The 18,347-nt window shown below is 50.5% G+C and overlaps 1 protein-coding gene across 1 annotated transcript in view; it reads right to left on the bottom strand.

Moving 5' to 3' along the window:
• FCGBP (Fc fragment of IgG binding protein) overlaps positions 1-18,347 on the bottom strand; it is a 40,453-nt gene that overhangs the window by 21,078 nt on the left and 1,028 nt on the right. Inside the window, 5 exon segments of the mRNA XM_023760574.1 lie at positions 436-1,028; positions 3,218-3,785; positions 6,659-7,263; positions 9,212-9,782; positions 14,614-14,963. Coding sequence (XP_023616342.1) covers positions 436-1,028; positions 3,218-3,785; positions 6,659-7,263; positions 9,212-9,782; positions 14,614-14,963 — 2,687 coding nt within the window.

The following is an 18,347-nucleotide window of genomic DNA, read 5'->3' on the forward strand; positions in this document are numbered from 1 at the left end:
TGTTATTGTTGTGGTTGTGGCTATTAAGGAGTGATGGCATTATCCACAGATCACCCTCTGTCCTTGACCCCTTTCCCATCCTTGAACTTTACCAACCTCTGATTGCATCATGTTCTGCCGCGGGCTGGGAGACTAGGGAAGTGGATGGAGGGGAAGATGGAGGGGAAGGAAAGAGGGTGTGGGAGAGACATTCAGAGGGAATAGTCAAAGGGCAGAGAGAGGGAAGACTGGGCCACATGAAAACAGGTCTCATGTCCCTTGGCTCCCCACTCTGGGCTCTGATTGGCCAGCCCTCGCCTTGGGAGCCCCATGCCTCCCACATCCACTCTGAGCCCTATGTCTCCTGACCTTGGGCTGAGTGCTGCCTGGGTCCCACCCACAGGTCACCTTCTATCCCGGACCCCCACCCCCTTCAGGTTCCATCCCTGCTCTCACCTTGATCTTCCACTGATTCTGTTCCAGCCGCAGGGTGAAGTTAGCCACCTGGACAGTGACCACCCGGGTCACACTGACTTTCCTATTGTTCCACTCCACATTCTCCTGCAGGACAGCAAACTGGTCCAGGCCAGGCCGGGTCCCACAGGTCTGCGCCAGCACGTACACACAGGTGCCCATGAAATCAAACCGGCGGCCGTCGAAGGTGGTGTAGTGAGGGTCTCCTGACGCCTGGCAGGTGGCAGAGCCCACAGCCACGCAGCCCAGGATGCCACCAGACGGCTGGCAGGCCTCATGCGGGCCGCAGTTGGAGGGCTTACAGGATACCAGGCCGCCCTCCTGGCAGTGGCACAGGGAATCGCAGCCCGGTCCAGGATAGAAGGTCTGGCCCGGAGGATGATAGATGCCCTGGTACAAGCAGCCGCAGGAGGACAGGGGCACGCAGGACTCACCATTGAGCGCAAAGCCCTCATCGCACACGCAGCCCTCATGGCAGTCAGAGCCACAGCCCCCGGGCACTGGGAGGTCTCCACAGGACAGTGGGCAGCCACGGGAACACAACTCGTAGTGACTGTGGGGCGGGCAGCTCAGTGCTGCAAGGAAAGTAGCTGTCAGAATTGAGAATCCCTGACTCCGGTGACACAGTTGACCTCCTGACACACATGCATGTGCACACACTGCTCACACACACACACACACACACATTCACACATAAGTGGTCCAGTGCAAAGACTCCCTCTGTTGAGTGGGGTCTGGGGAAACAGATTATATCACAGTTAATCTAATACTGATCATTAGGATTTTTTTCTTATTTAACTGTGGTTCGGGTCATCTGTAATGTTTTCAGTGACCTTATTCAAATTGGTAACAAGTGCATATGTGGTACGTATTTTAAACATATGTATGCATGTATATAGTGTGTGTGTGTGTGTGTGTGTGTGTGTGTGATCTATGCAGTGTATTTGTGAATGCAGTGCTCTTAGCTTTTTTATTCTATAGTAGGAAGAGTAATTCTATAGATTAAAATATTTGGCCATGTTGTAAAGAAAAAAGAAAAAATCCCTGTTCCTCTCTCCAAACCCTACTCACTCCTAAAAGAAAACCCACCACCAACAACAACAATGAGAAGCTAAAACTGAACCCAATGAGAGCCCTCTATCTGTGCAGCTCAATACAATAGCCACTGTGGCCATTTAAGTGTAATGCAATTAAAATGGAATAAAATTGAAGATTTAGTTTCTTGGTCACAATAGCCCCATTTCAAGTGCTCAATAGCCACATGTGATAGTGGCAACCATATGAGACAATTCCCATATAGAACATTTCCATTATCACTGAAGTTCTATTGAATAGCACTGTTCTAGATCTAATATCCAGTTTACAAGAAAATCCAGCTACACCAGTGGTTCCCAACCCTTTTTTTGGCCATGCCCCACCTACGCATCTCTAAAATCCTGATACACCGCCCCCCCACCCCCCACCCCCCACCCCCGTGACACATTATTCTTATTATTCAAAAAGTGAACTCCTAGCCCAAGCTGGTTTGGCTCAGTGGATAGAGTATCAGCCTGTGGACTGAAAGGTCCCGGGTTCAATTCCAGTCAAGGGCACATGCCTGGGTTGTGGGCTCGATCCCCAATAGGGGGCATGCAGGAGGCAGCCAGTCAATGATTCTCTCTCATCATTGATGTTTCCATCTCTCTCTCCCTCTCCCTTCCTCTATGAAATCAATAAAAATATATTTTTTAAAAAGTGGGCTTAGTCTGAATTCAGATTCAAATAAACTGAAAAAACACATTTTTCTTAGAGAACTGGGGAAACTGAAACCCAGGTTGGGTTTTGGATGATGTCAAGGAACTGGTGAACTGGTTTTTAGTTTCAACAGTATTTAACCTATTGTAACATAGTTATATACACTGAAGTCTCTTTTTTGATCACTGCATCAGGTAGCTTTTGCTGGGTAACAAACATCCCCAAAGCTTAGTGAATTAAAAAAAAACAGGTACTTATTATTTCTCATTATTCTGTGGAATGGAAACTATAGATGTAAACTTGCACTTATATTAAGTTCAGAAACTTTAGATGTCAGAATAGTGGTTACCTCTTGGGTTATAGGGCCAGGAAGAGGGCATGAAGGGGCTTCTGAGGCCGTGGAGGGGCCTTGTATGCTCTTTTTTATGATTCTTGGGACAGGTTATGCAAATTTGTTCTCTTGCTGAAAAATGGTTAAGCTTCTACTTATGTATATTTAAACATGTGTTTTATATTTCAACAATAAATTTTAAAATGTAAAAATCAGGTGAAGGGATGCATGGCTTTGTGAACTTCTCTTATAGGCAAGCAAAACTGTGTGAAGACCATTCCTGCAGCCACATCGGATGCAAGGGTCTCAAATTGACTACCCAAGGGGCCCATCAGATGTTGTACATGAGTGAAGTAGACCAGATGGGGACCAAGAAGAACTAAAGAGGGAACCGGGCTCCTTCTAAAGGCAGTACCACTGCTCATCTCTGAATGACAACTGCCTTATGGCAACCAGACCCGGGGCCACCAGATGTATCCAGTCATCTTAAAATATTTACTGCATCTGTGATTTCCTAGCTGTCACGATCCTGGGCATATAACTGATCCTTTCTGAGCCTCAGGTTCTTCATCTGTTAAATGGGCAAAACCACAGTTCCTACCTCATACGGCTGTTATAAGAATTAAATGAATTAATGATATTTATATGTTAATGAGTACACACAAGACTGAGACCCCAGTTTTCACTACTGGTACTCACGGCAAAGTTTCTCACTCCTCCAGGGGTGCACAGTGGCCCCAGTGGCCTGGCATGCAGCAGCATAGGCAGCTAATGCGTCACACAGTGGCCCAGACTGGCCTGGTAGCAGGCAGAGGTCGTAGACACAGTCGCGCACAGCGCCCTGTGGGTCCAGCTTGTGGTGGCACTCCCCGAAGGGCCCTTTGGGGTCAGCAAGGATCCCACACTCCTTCTTGCTCTGCAGCTGCTGGGCCACCAGGGACTCCAGCTTGGGACAGTCACCTGGCTTGGTTGCTTCACAACCGGGCCTTGTCTCCTCCTGCCAGCTCTTCCCAAAGTCCAGTGCATTGTCAGCTTGGCCCCCACCCCGCAGAGCTAGATCGTCATCTGGGTTCCCATTGAAGTTCCCGCAGAGCCCACACAGGGCCCCGGCATAGCTTCCAGGCACCTTGGCAGTCACGCGGGCATTCCAGTCATAGGTGACAGTCAGGCCAAAGTCTGTGCGAATGACTACATCTTGGCCCTGGCGGAACACCTGGACCTGCCCATCGGCTGCCTGGAAGGGCAGGTACTGAAGGATGCCATCCACCTGGGTAGAGATGCAGGAGAGCCAAGGGGTCAGGGTGTATTCATGGCTCTGTAGCCCAACCCTCATTCAATCAGCTCCAGCTAGCCTCAGCTTCTTGCTATTCCCTTGAGCACATTACGCTTGGTCCCACCTCAGAGCCTTTGCACTTGCCGTTCCCTCTGCCTAGCACACCATTCACCTCTCTTCATACTTCAAGCATCAACTTAAATCCGAATCCCTAACTCATGGCCTTCAAAGCCTTCAGACTCTGTCTCCCCATGACCTCCCTGACCTCACTTCTTCACACTCTCCTCCTCACTCATTCTGCTCCAGCGACACTGGCTTTCTTGATATTCCTCTAACTCTCCCAGTTTAGTCTAACTTTAGAGCCTTTTTACTTTGCCAAGAACATCAGCTAGTACTTTTGTCCTGGCTGCTTTCCCTTCATCCTTCAGTACTTGGCTTAAATCCAAGTCCCTACTCTAGAAGGTCCTGCTTAACCTTGGCTCTCTCCACCTTTGTGCCTGCATCACCTACCACCTCACTCGCTTAGCCTCCTTGATGTCTCCCTGAACATATCAAGTACATTCCCACCTCAGGGCCTTTGCACTTGCTTTGCCCTCTTCCTAGAATATCACCCATCACTCTTCACTTGGCCACCTCTACTTCACCTTTTAGGTGTCAGCTTTGCTCCAAACCCCTTACAATGGCCTAAGCCCCACTACTAGATGATCTGAGTCCCACTACTCTTCAACTTAATTATCCCATTCCCCACCCCTGAAACTCCAGTCATGCAGGCATTTTGATATTCTCCTGAACTCACCCAGCTCAGCCCAGCCTCAGGGCCTTTGCACTTGCTGTACCCTTCACTGCCACATTTCTACCCTCTTCCTCATCCCTCTTCTTTGCCTGGCCTCGTTCACCTCTCAGCTTAAAATAGAACCCTTCTACCCACCAGGCCCTGCTTGTCCCCACTTTTCTGATCTCATCTCCTAGCAGCCTCTGTATTCCATCTTCCTAATCTCACTCTCTCAGGGGCAATCTCATTGGCCCCATGCTGTTCTACACTCTTCAAGCTCAGTCCAGACTCAGCCTTTGCACCTATTGTTCCCCCTGCCTAGGAATAACTACTTTTTGAAAGGGCGAGGGCTATGCCCTCCATCTTGCCCCGTATCCTCCATGTTGGGGCAGCAGCCATGTACTCAGGAAAGTACCTTCTTCCCAGAAGCCCAGGCCTCTGCTGGCCACGCCCAGGATTTCTTTAAACTAACCAATGACAATCAGGGGATGTGTGCACCATGGATATGACCACATCCTGTGTAACAAGACCCGACTTGCACCTGGCCAATCGGCAGGGCCCACAGTCATCTCTCCTCCCCTCACTCCACCCCCCTATTAAAACCCCATTTTTTCCCACGGGCCATCTCTCTCGTCTCACCGTTGCGTCGGTAGAGGCTGGGAGCCAGACCCGGGTCTGTAATAATAATAAAAGACTCTCTGCTTTTGCATCGGACTTGGCTGGCTCCTTGTTGGTCTATTGGGGATCTTGAAATCTGGGCATAACACTTTTCACCTGGTGGTCTCTTCCTCATCTTTTAGTTTTTAACTTAAATCAAATGCCTCTATCACAGCAATCCCCTCCATTATCCCCTATTCTCCCTCTATTCTAGCCTCACTGGCCTCCATGATGTTTTGCTACCTCTCATGTTTGTTCCTCCCTCGAAGTCTTTGCACTTGCTGTTCTTTCTAGCAGGAACACCTTTCCATCCACTTATCTCCCTGCCTGTTCCATCTCTTTCTTCGGGAAAGGCAATAGAAGGTAGTGTTTGAGGGTATGGACTCTGGAGAAGCTTGGCTTCAAATCCTGGCTCTGTCACTCATTGACCCTTGAGTAAGTAGTCGCTTAACCTCTCTATGCCTCAGTTTCCTCATCTAACAAGATCAGCTATTTCACAAAGTTGCTGTAGAAATTCATTGAGTTACTGTAGGTCAAGCATTTAACACATAGAAGTAAGAATATATGTTGGCTATTATTATCCAAGCCTCCGCTTAAATGTCTTTTCAGAGAGGTGAGAACATGAATACTGGCATTTATGTCCTCTGCTTATCAAGGGGCTTCTCCATGTCAAACACTAGGCTTTATGGGCAGAATTTCCTTTACTCCAACAGCGTTGGGTTTACAGGATTAAGAGTTAAGGCCTGTAAAGTGTTTGGCACAGTGCCTGACACATGGAAAATTCCCTTGGTTTTCCATTTCCCAGTCATCTTCCTCCTGAAAGCCTGGGCTGCTGCCCCAACCTTCTCGATAATAATTATCAACTTATTGTTGTGAATCTTACAACAACCCCACCTCCCGATTTTTATCTTTTTTTAAAAGAGTAAAGCAGTGGCTTTTGGCGTCTGCTGGGTGGTGGGCCACCCGAGAGCCCTCTGCCCAGAAGCACGCTGCTCTCTGCGCTCCCCCCTCTCACCCCCCCGCCCCACCCCAACACACACACCTCTAGTTCTCGACCTTTTACAGGTCGTCTTACCCTCTGAAAATCAACCGTAAAATGCACAAATCTATAACTTTGGAGGGTTCACATCGACACAATATTAAGTTAACATTTACTGAACATCTGCTGGACCTCAAGGGTCTTTTAAACACTCTACTAATATTAACCGGGCAAATTCTCACAACCACCTTGTGAAGCGGTTTCTACTCAGGCACCTTCTTACTATCTCATTTAACAGAGGCCGGGAGAGCCACAGTCACACAGTCAAGGAGAGGCAGCAGCGCCTGCTTGGGACCCTGGTTTCCTCACTGACCACAGGCCTTCTAACAGCCCCACCCACTCTTGGGGAGAAATGCCCGCCCCTCCTCCTCCACTGGACCCGGGTTGCTTGGTGCTCACCAGCACTTGCCCGGGATGCTCCCGGCGCACCGCCACCTTCACGCCGCGGGCCTCCAGGCGCACGGCACGCGTGTAGCTAACGGTCTGGCTACCCCGATGCTCATTTTCCACCAGCACCCGAAAGGCGGGCAGGGCCGCGTTCTGGCCGCACGAGCCGGCCAGCAGGTAGGTGCAGGTGCCCATGAAGTCGAAGCGCCGGCCATCGAAGCTCACGTAGTGCGGGTCCCCGGACGCCTGGCAACTCCCGAAGCGGTCGGGATAGCAGCCCAGGAGGCCGTTCTGGACGCGGCAGCGCTCGCCGGCTGGACAGCCCTGCGTGTCGCTGCAGCTCACCTCCTGGGTGGCGCCGTTGCAGGTGCAGCGCCGCCTGCACCGCTCGTCCGCCCACACCTGCTGGCCGGGAGCCAGCGGGCGGCCCTCGTAGATGCAGCCGCAGGACGAGGCCGCCACGCACGCGCCGCCGCTGGCCACGAAGCTCGGGAGGCACGCGCAGCTCTCCACGCACGGGCGCCCGGAGCAGTTGGCTGGAGCAGCAGTGGGGTTGCAGGAGGCGGGACAGGCGGGGTCACAGAGCTCGTAGCGACTGTTGGCAGGGCAGGACAGGGCTGCGGGGAGACAGGGATAAGGGGTCAGGCCAACGCAGTGGGGCCCTCGAGGGACTCAGTGGGGAAAGTGCCAGGACTTCCCTCCCCAAAGAACCCTGCTCCTCCCCCAGCGCTCCCCATCCTTCAGGCGCTCAGGCCTCAAACCTCAGAGTCAGAGTTGACCCCTCCTCCCTTCTTTCCCTGGACAACCCACCTGTCAGTAAATCCTGGGAGCTCCACATTCAAAGTCAACCCAGAATCTGCCCCCTTCTCCTATCATCACCGTTCCGCCCGTGCCCCCCCCACATCCACTCCAGCAGCCTCCTCCCTGCGCCCCTCTGCCCCCTCACTCGCAGCCATGGGGACCCTGTGAACACCTGAGTCAGATGACATCCGTCTCCTGCTCAGAGCCCATTTGTGGCTCTATCTTGTTCAGAGTGAAGGCCAGAGTCCTCCTGGTGGTCCAGGAGGCCCCACACCATCTGCCCTCATCACCTCTCCTCCTCTCCTCTCGTTCTCTCTCTGGCTCACTCTGCCCTGGCCACAGGGGCCTCCTCACGGGTCCTCGCACTCTCGGCTCAGGCCCCTATGCCTGTGTTGGGCTTCCCTCGGAAGGCAGTACAGCATGTTATTAAGAGAAGGCTACTGAAGCCCAGATGGGCTGGGTTCAAATCCTGGCTCTCCCTTCTTAGCTGTGTGGTCATGAGCAAATGGTTCCAACTGCCCTGTGTCTCAGTTTCCCCGTCAGTAAAATGGGATAATAATAGTACTGACCTCACAGGTTGTTGTGAGGAGTACAGAGTTCGTCTGTGTAGCATCATTGGTATTACTGAGCTGGCTCTGTTGCCTTATCCTTAGTCTCTGCCCCTGTGTCACCGCCTCAGAAAGGCGTTCCCTAAGCACCTTCTTCATGATCCTCCCATTTGCTCTTATTACATGAACTTTATTTCTTTTGCTCTCTGGAGATATTCCACAGTTTATTGCTTAGTGGCTGTCTTCCTGATAGGACATAAGTTCTGTGAGAGTTGGGACCAGGTCTGCCCAATCACAGCTGAATCCTCAGCACCAAGGACAGGGCCTGGCCCAGTGGATGAGTGAACTCCCTGGTTCCTCTTCTGCACTAGGCATTAGGGAACTCTGCAGAGGGGAGTGAGAACTGGGCAGCGAGGACACAACAATGACCAAGACAAACCCAAATGGCCTCAGTATCTACTCCAGACTTACTCCCCCTCAAGCCTTGGGCCTGGGCCTGGATGCCTCTTCCTCCCTCCCTTCTAGCCTTTCTGCCCCCTGAACATTTCTCTGAGAACCTCACAGGGGCAGGAGCAGGTGGGTGAACATCACCAGCTTGGAGATGGGGACAGATAAGGACTTGGGGAACGCTTGTTGAATGAATGAATAAATGAGTGAAAGAATGATTAAGGGGATGGACACCTGGCTGAGGAGCTTGGTATTTATCCAGAGGACATTGGGGAGTCATGGGAGGGCTCTAGAGAAGTGTTCACATTTCTGCTTTGAGGATGACCTCTCATGCCAAGCTTAGCGTGTGCTCTTCCTTCAGCCTGCAACTCCCTCCTGCTCCCCTTTTCCTATCTAGTTCCTAGTCTTCCTATGGGTTGTTGATTGGGTGTCCTTTTCTCTAATAAATCCTCCTTACTCCCCCAGACTGAGTCTGAAAACCGCTCTAGTCTCCCATAGACCCCTTGGACTTCCCCATGCTTCCCCTGACCGCTCTGTCTATGCCTCCACCAATCTAGCCATGACCATTCAGGACTGTCACTGTCAAGTGATATGTCTGCCCCAACCTTAGGCTCACTGTGGGCACAGCCTGGCCATCTTGGCCATCTCCATGTCCCTGCCATGACCCAGCTCCAGGCTGAGCCACACTAAGTGTTCAGATGTTGAGCAGATGTAAGGGGTCCCCTGCCTCTCTCCACGTGTTCCCAGCCCCCACCAGGACATCACTCACGGCAGTTGGCTGGTGACCTCCAGTCCTTGATAGAGACGCCGAGCTCCAGACAGGCCTGGGCGTAGACACTGAGGCCACGGCACAGGCTGGAGCGGTCCCCATTGAGCACACACAGGTCGTATACACACTCCTTCAGGAAGGGCCAGGGGCTCAGGGTATCATGGCAGGCGGCAAAGGGGCCATTAGGCTTGGTCAGCATGCCGCAGAGACGGTCGCCCTCATAGTGCTGGGCCTGGCCTGGGGTGCAGGAGGGACAGCTGTCTTGGCAGCTGTCCTCACACAAGAAGTCCCCATCATCCAGCTTCCAGCTATTGGCAAACTCCAAAACGTTGGGAGCCTGCTCCCCGTCGGGTGTGAGGAAGTCGTCAGTGGCATCACCGTTGTAGTTGCCACACAGCCCGTACACCTGGCCTTGGAAGCGTGTGGGCAGGCTCAGTGCCAGCTGGCAGTCCCAGTCGTAGGAGACGACCAGCCCGAAGTCCAGCTCCACTATGGCCCGCCTCCCACTCTGGTACACACGAAGGCTACCCTCAGCCAGGGAAGCAGGCAGGCGCGAGCGCTGGTTGTCAATCTGCAGAAGGATGAGAAGGGAGGGGAGTGGTCACATCTCATGTGGTCCAGCCTTCAGACCCTCATCTCCTCCTACTTGCTTCCCTGCTCCAGCTGCAGTGGGATTCCTCCCTCCTATTACTGCCACCAATCAAGCCTCAGGATCTTTGCTGTTACTATCCCTGTGGAATGAAATGTTCTTCCCCTAGATCAGCGGTTCTCAACCTGTGGGTCGCCACCTGTGGGTCACAACCCCTTTGAGGGTCAAATGACCCTTTCACAGGGGTCACCTAAGACCATCGGAAAACACATATATAATTACATATTGTTCTTGTGATTAATCATTATGCTTTAATTATGTTCAATTTGTAACAATGAAAATACATCCTGTATATCAGATCATTTACATTATGATTCATAACAGTAGCAAAATTACAGTTATGAAGTAGCAACGAAAATAATTTTATGGTTGGGCGTCACCACAACATGAGGAACTGTATTAAAGGGTCGCGGCATTAGGAAGATTGAGAACCACTGCCCTAGATGCACACATAGCTCACTTCCTGACCTCTTACAAAAGCTTTCCTCAAATGTTACCATCTCAACGAGGCCATCCTTGACCATCCTATTTTATATGACAACTCTTTCCTGCTCTATTTGGTCCTCATAGTTTCTAACCTTCTAATATATCATTTGCACGTATCATCTGTCTAACTCCATAGACTGCCAGGGATCCACAAAGATAGGGATCTTTGTCTGCTTTGATCCCTACTTCATTCCCAGTGCCTAGAAAAGTGCCTGGTAGAACAGCAGGCACTCAGTGAGTGAGTGAGGGCACTGCTGTGTCAAATAAACACTCACTGGGCACTCACTCTGCCTAGCCTGAGCTGGGAAATCATGGAGATCCAGCGATGGCCAAGACAACTGACCCTACTCTCATGGGGCTCCCAGTCCAATGGTGAAGACAGACATTTCACTAGAAAGGTCAGAATGGGCAGGGCTGGGGTGGAGGCACAGGAGGCTGTGGGAACCTTTTGGGCCAGACCCAAACTTGCCGGTCAGTGGCAGCTGAGCTGAGTTGTAAAAGATTAGTAAGAGAGAGCCATGAAAATAGGGACTAGGAAGAGTATTCCTTTGCAAATGTCCCAGTGGAGAGAGTCTGCCAGAAGGTAAGGAATATGTCCCTCTGTCCCTTGGACCCATTTCCTCTTCCTGAGTATCTTTCTTATGCTTTCTCCACATATTCTCATCTTAGACAAGAGTATGGGGTATAAGAATGGAGTAACAGGCAGAAGGAACAGCATGAGTGGCGGTCTGAAGATAGAATAACTCATTCATTCATTCATTCATTCATTCAAGCCTCCAAGACCAAGAGCCCTACTGTGTATCTAGGTCTGTGCCAGGCAGTGCTGTGGACATAGCAGTGACTGAGACAGCCTGGGGCCCCATACTTATAGGCTCTCAATTCAGGGATCACTGTTCAAATCTATTGCTCTGCAAGAGCAGTGATCTCCATTTTTAAATAATACAAGTAATATTTGTTCATTACAGAAAACTTCCAAAATGTGTATGAGCAAAACAGAAAAGTCAAATCACCCATATTGCTGTACACACACACACACACACACACACACACACACACACACACACACCATTTATAAATCCTGAAATATTTTTGTCTTCTACCTTTAAATACATTTATATTTTTCTAAAAACAATGAGACCATGCTAATGTCACCATTTCATGAACTCCTTTGTTTTCCTAACATCTTGTGGACATCCTGCCATGATTCAACCAAGAGCTTTACACTTGTGTCAGGTCACTGACAAAAGCAATGGACCCTCTTCCATGTGTAAAATTCTGCACATAATTTCAAGGGATTTGAAGCCCCCCTTAGTTTGTGCTCAATCCCCCTAGATCTCAAGAACACCAACTTTAATCCACCTGGCTGTTAATCTCACAGATCCACCTGCACACTCATAAAATGAAGGAGGTCTGAGAATATTCACTGTAGTACCATTTTCCATCAAGAGCAAAGTGTCCACCCATGGGAGACTGAGTTCAATGAACTATGATGCACCCATGCAATGGAGAAGGGTGCAGCTGTAAGAAAGAAGGGAAGGCTCTGTAACCATCGATATGGAAACAGAATGGATGATTCAGTGCAAGCACACAGTACAGCACACTTTTCTAAGACAGGGGAGAGGTAAGAATATATGCTTATGGTTGTTTGTATTGGCATAAAGAAACCCTAGACGGACACCCAAGGAATGAGTAAAGTCATTACCTGTGGGGAGTGGGAGAAGATCAGATGAAGATAGGCTGAAAGCAAGACCTCTCACAACATGCTCTTTCTTTGTGTTGAGCTATGTGAAGGCTTTATCTATTAAAAAATTAATTGCAGTAACATGGGAGAACCTCAAAATTATTATGCTGAGCAAATGAAGCCTTACACAAAAGGCTCCTGAGACTGGATGATTCCATTACTATGAAGTTCTTGAACAGACAAAACTAATCTGTGGAGGAAAAAAATTGAAACTGTGATTGCATCTAGGGTGGGTTGGGATTTGTTTGGGAAAGGGCATAAGGCAATGATCCAGAGTGATGAACATATCCTGTATCTTAATACAGGTTTGGGTTGCACATTTGCCAAAACTCAGTGAACTGTACACTTAAAATGTGTGGCTTTTATTATGTATAAATTTAATTTCAAAAGTAAGCAATAAGAAGTGTAAAAATAATGTATTCAAGTTAAGATATGGATGTTGAAGTCTTTAGGGGTGAAATATACTGGTGTCTGGAACTTACTTTGAAGTGCATAAAAAATAAGATGGAGTGTTGAATGGGCAGAGATGAGCAGATGATACATGTGTGATAAATCAGGAAGAGTAAAATATTTAGAATCTAGATCGGGGTGGGGAACCTTTTTTCTGCCAAGGGCCATTTAGAAATGTATAACATCACTAGAGGCCCGGTGCATGAAAATTCATGCACTGGAGGAGTGGGGTGGGGGGGAGTCCCTCAGCCCGGCCTGCACCCTCTCACAGTCCAGGAGCCCTCAGGGGTGGAAGGCTACCCAGCAATCAGGGGAAGGCGATGCCCCATCACACCTCTGCTGCTGCCATTGCTGGCAGTGCAAGCCTTGGCTGGCCCTGGTTACCTGAGCCTTGGGCGACCCTGGGCGGCTGGGCAGCCACCATCCAAGGCTTACCTGCACCTCGGGCTGGCCCTGGGTGGCTGGGGGGCTGAAGGGACTGGGCACCACCATCTTGTGGCTGTGGGCACTGCCATCTTTGAGGGTGGGACAGTCAATTAGCATATTCCTCCTTATTGGCTGTGGGCACCACCATCTTTGCGATGGTGTGAGGGTCAATTAGCATATTCCCTATTTATTGGATAGGATTCTTGAGCCATACAAAATCATCAACTTAAAAATTAGCCTGCTATATTTGGCCAAACATTTAATTAACTCACCCCTAATGCCTTGGCAGGGCCAGACCAAATAATTTCAGGGGCCTTCTATCACCCACAAACCAGACGTTCCCCAACCCTGATCTAGATGATTGGCATAAGAGTGTTCACTGCACAGTGATTTTAACTTTTCAGATGTTTGAACATTTTCATAATAACATGGTGGAGAAAAATGAATAATTGCTGTAGGCTGTTATTGTATTGACTGAGTAGTAATCCATTTACCAGAGGCAAAAGGACTAGAGGTTAAGAATAGGGACGTATGTGCTAGCCTACCTGTATTCCCAGCTCCACCTCCTATACCTCTAAGACCATCGGAAGTCACTCATATCTCTGGACCTCAGTTTCCTCATCTCTACTAATAAAAGGATAACATACTAATTAGACCGGATGTCTTCCAGATGTCCTTCTGGACATCCTTTCAGACAAAGCCACAGTGGCTGCAAGGGCCAAGGGCTTGCAGCCACAGTGGCTGTGAGGACCAGTCCAGCGCTGTGGTCCCTTTTGCAGAGGCTGCAGGAGAAGGTGCCGCAGGAGAAAGCAGAAGGGAGAAGGCCGGTGCCACAAGAGAAGGGAGAAGGTGGCAGTTAGGGGGTCAGGCTGGCAGGGGAGAGCAGTTAGAGGGAATCAGGCCAGGAGGGGAGAGCAGTTAGGCAGTTAGGGGGATCAGGCCAGGAGGGGAGAGCAGTTAGGCAGTTGGGGCAATCAGGCCAGGAGGGGAGAGCAGTTAAGCAGTTAGGGGGATCAGGCCGGCAGGGGAGAACAGTTAGGGGCATCAGGCAGGCAGGCAGGTGAACGGTTAAGAGCCAGTAGTTCTGGATTGTGAGAGGGATCCCGGATTGGAGAGAGTGCAGGCCGGGCTGAGGGACCTCCACTGTCCCCCCCATGCACAAATTTCATGCACCAGGCCTCTAGTTGATAATAATAATAATGCCTATTCTGAAAATTTCTGTGAATATTAAGTGCATTAAAACCTGGAAAATGCTAAGAAACAAATCTGGCACATAGTGCTCACTAAAGTTAGTGTTTGGTCACTTAAGAAATTCCCCATTTGGGGACATTTTGTTTTCTTTTTCCCTACCATTATTGTTGTTGTTGTTGTTGTTATTTGCTATTACAAACCACATTGTCATAAACTTTTTCCCCTAGCCATATCTCTGAGCATCCTTAAAATTTTTACAAGTACAATTGCTGGACAAAAGGGGTTTAAGATTCTGCCACGGATTTTCAAATCCCTCCTTCCCAACCCCCACATCCTGGGTCCACTTCTTATACCCTCCACTCTTGGCAAAGGGCTCAGATTGGGGGCCCCGACACCCAGGCTTTGCCTCTTCCTTCTAACTGATGGGCATTATAACCCTGAAGACACAGGATTCCTTACCCGGGCGAAACCAACTTCCCCGCGGGCCAGCGACACGGAGTGGCTGTAGGCGTGCACGGTGACGAAACCCACATAGGAGACTCTGCGGCTGCCACGGTGCTCGTTCTTGGCCTCCACGCTGAAGGCTGGCAGGGTCTGGTCCTCGCTGTTCAGCTCCACCATCGTGTACGAGCACGTGCCCATCATGTCGTAGCGACGGCCATCGAAGGTGGTGTAATGGGGGTCACCCTGGGCTCGGCAGACGGCCACGGAGCCTGGCATGCACTTGGCATGCCCATCCACCACCTGGCAGATCTGCGAGGGAGGGCACTGCACACCTTCGCAGGACGGCTTCTCCGCAGACAATAGGGCTGGGGTGGGAGGAGGGGCGGTGAGGGAGAAGTTAGGAAATGTCCACGTGGGTGGGAATCCTGGAGCAATCCCGCTGCAGGGAGTTTGGGCAATGTGCTCACAACTACCCATTTCAGAAGCGGGGAAACTGAGGTCTGGAATCTCACAGGGAGAGAGCCGCTCAGGCCTAACCCAAGCCCAGGTTCCCTGATTCCCCAGTAAAACACAGCTCAGCCCAGAAGGACTGGAAGGTAGTGGAAAAGGATCGGCAGGAACAGTCATGGCATACCTAACTTGTTAATTTCCTCCTCTCCCCTACCTTCTCACTCAGGGCAAAATGCTAAGGCAGAAGATGGAAGACAGAGACTGTTCAACAGAAAGGAAATGACAGTGGAGTCAGGCCGCCCAGGTTAGAATCCCGGCTCAACCAATTAGCTGTGAGACACTGGACAGGAATGTTCAACTCTCTGCTTCACTTTCCTCACTGGTGACATTGATGACAATGACACCTTCTTCACAGGGGTTTTTGGGGAGGGGGCGCTGCCAGGTTTAGATAAGCTGAACCTAAGTAGGGCTGGGACCTGCCCCAGGTGTTATAATTAATCACCTACCCCCTCGCCATTCTACTATTGAAGCCCAAAGTGGCCCTTTGAAATTGAGTGGTTTTATGCCATGGAGGGGTGGAGGGAGGGACATTTTTGCCAGTATTGGGAACCCTAGTGTCTAGGTCCTAGCTTAAGGGGTAGGGGGTCCAAATAAAGAGAAACAGTTTCTCCTCCTCTGCTTCCTAGTTGTCAGAAGCTCTTGCCTTCTGTCTACTTATAATCGCAGCTTACCCTTCCGTAGCCCTACTCACTTGCCAGGTACCCCCAAAGTGCTTTACAAGTGTTTACTCATTACACCTGTGGAGGGGGTGCTGTTATTATCCCCATTTTACAGAAATGGAAACTGAGGCCCCCAGAGGTGAAGTCATATGCCCCAGGTCACACAAGCAGAGGTGGTATTTGAACCCCAGGAGCCTGGTTCTCCCATCTGTGCCATCAAGCGCTGCCCTGCCTGGAAGCAGCTTCTCAATGTGCTGAGCCTGAGGTTGCACATAGGGCCAGGTCCTAGAGATGAACTACGTTAACACGTGAGGCACCTGGTATATTGAGAGAGAAGTACCCTGGCATGGGAGGCATCATTATTATTATACTTTTAGGCCTCCTGAGTTTGGGCATAAACATTCCAAAGCAGGTGTGGGAGAGTATCCGTTAGCAACTGGTATAGTTGTGTATCAGTTGCTAAAATGTAAAAATATTTATAAACAAGTTGGTAAAAAGCTGCTAACCCGTCCCTGTCCCCCCAAAAAAATATTCCTCTCTCTCACATTGGCTCTCCCCTAAGACTCCTTCCCCAACTTCTCCCCAAAAGCAACAGACCAAGGGCTAATGCCAGATACCATGGGGGCTTCTAAGACCCTGCTTCATGGGCTGGTATCTCTTCTGACTGGTTGGGACCCTGGACCACACCTGGTGCTAAACATTTAGAGTAGAGTATTGCTTGGCAAGGGGGTATGGAGAGGGGCTGGGAAGCCTGAAGGAAAGGAAGGATGACAGAGAGGATGGAAGTGTGTGTGTGTGTGTGTGTGTGTGTGTGTGTGTATGTGTGTGTGTGTGTGTGTGTGGCAGGGGGGAACAGCCCAGCTGAGCCGGGAAGCCACAGGAGAGCAGGTGGGTAAGAAAAGGGGAAAGGCAAGAGAGACCACAAAGGGGACACCTGGTGGGCAGGGTGTCGTTTCCCATCACTCACTCTGGCCGCAGGCAGCTGCTGTCCCGTAGCCCCCAGATTGGGTCAGCCAAAAGGTGAGCAGCCCGAAGCTGGTATTGGCCATGGTCATGTGGATCATGTTAGTACTGTTGAGGTCCACTTCAGCATACGAGAACTCACTGCCTGGAACAGTCACCCAGGTGAGCCTGGTCCCCAGCCCGTGTCCATCAATGGTCAGCTTGTCAGCAGCCTTCGTCTGTGCCACCACTAGGGCCACACCCTTAGAGCCTGGGAAGTTATTGACCACATAGGCAGGACAGTAGGCCTCCACATCTGGGATCAGGACCAAGTAGGGGTCATAGGTCACTCTGTCCTTTGTGCCACCCGTGCCAAACAACAGGACTTGGATGCCCACATCTGCAGATAGGAAGAGTGGCCAGGATGGCCGGACCTCAAACTCAATCACGTCACCCTCCTGGAGTCCCCTGGAGCCGATGATGTTCCCGTGGTTGTAGGTCAGCTTCGTGGGCTGGCTGGCCACGGCATAGACCACATCGAAGCGGGTCTGGGAGGCCAGAGGGGGCACCACATAGTGGGTGCCCCAGGCAGACGTGGGTAACAGCTGCTCCACCACATGGTTGCAGCTTGTGTGTTTCTGGGCACAGCTGTGGCCGGAGAGGACAACCACAGGGCTACTGGCTGTGACCTTTGACCCTGAGAGATCAGCCGTGCTCTGTACCTGGGCCACTTGGTAGGGCTTGAGAGTCACAGTTAGGACACTGCCCCCTGGGTAGAAGTTGCCCTGGAATGTCACTGCCGCCTTCAGCTGCACGCTGATCGAGGCACCCTTTGCGCCAGCCACCACAGCAAACTCCTTGACATTCTTAGCCGAGGCACTAGGGGGTGTGAACACAAAGTACTTTGTTCCCAGGGTGCTGACAGGCCTCAGCAGTGTCAGATCCTCTGTGTTGGGCTTAGTGTTTATGGCCTGCACAGAGATGTTGCGATCAGAGCGGACCAATACCGCGTGCTGGAAGATATTGCTGCCGATCATCTCAGCCTTGGTGCCGATGTTGACCATGACCGACTGCCCAGGCTTCACTGGTACATTCTGCGAGGTGCCATCTGCCTGGCTGAGGATGGTAACTGAAGCAGAGCTGTCCGACAGACTGGTGATGAGGAGGTAGAGATTGCCCTTGACATACCCGGGCTGGTAGTTCTGCAGGAAGGCTGTGAGGAATTCCTCCCCTTCAGCATTGCTGGGGTCCACTGAGGCCTCCTGGGTCAACCCTGGGGTGAGAAAATGCACTCATGGGTCTATTTATCCATCAGAGAAGTAACCCCTTGCCCTGTGCCTGGATAACCTGTCAAATATTAACTTGGGCTTTTCTCCCTCTTTTCTCTTTCCTTTCTCCTTTTTCTTGCAGCATTTACCTACCAGCCTTTCTGACTTTGTCTTCCAAAAACCTGAATGCTTTGGACAGAGAACTCAAATTCAAGTGTGAAGCAAGTAATGTAAATATGGGAAACAGTTTGGGTGGCAATTGTGCAAATGGAGCATTCAGACACATCAAAAGTGGGGTGTTGCTACTAGCTTTAGCCTGTTGTTATTTTGACAGCTTATCGACTCTTTTTTCCTTTTTTATGCCAGATTT

The sequence above is a fragment of the Myotis lucifugus genome, unplaced genomic scaffold (assembly GCF_000147115.1).
Source record: "Myotis lucifugus unplaced genomic scaffold, Myoluc2.0 scaffold_185, whole genome shotgun sequence".
NCBI lineage: Eukaryota > Metazoa > Chordata > Mammalia > Chiroptera > Vespertilionidae > Myotis > Myotis lucifugus.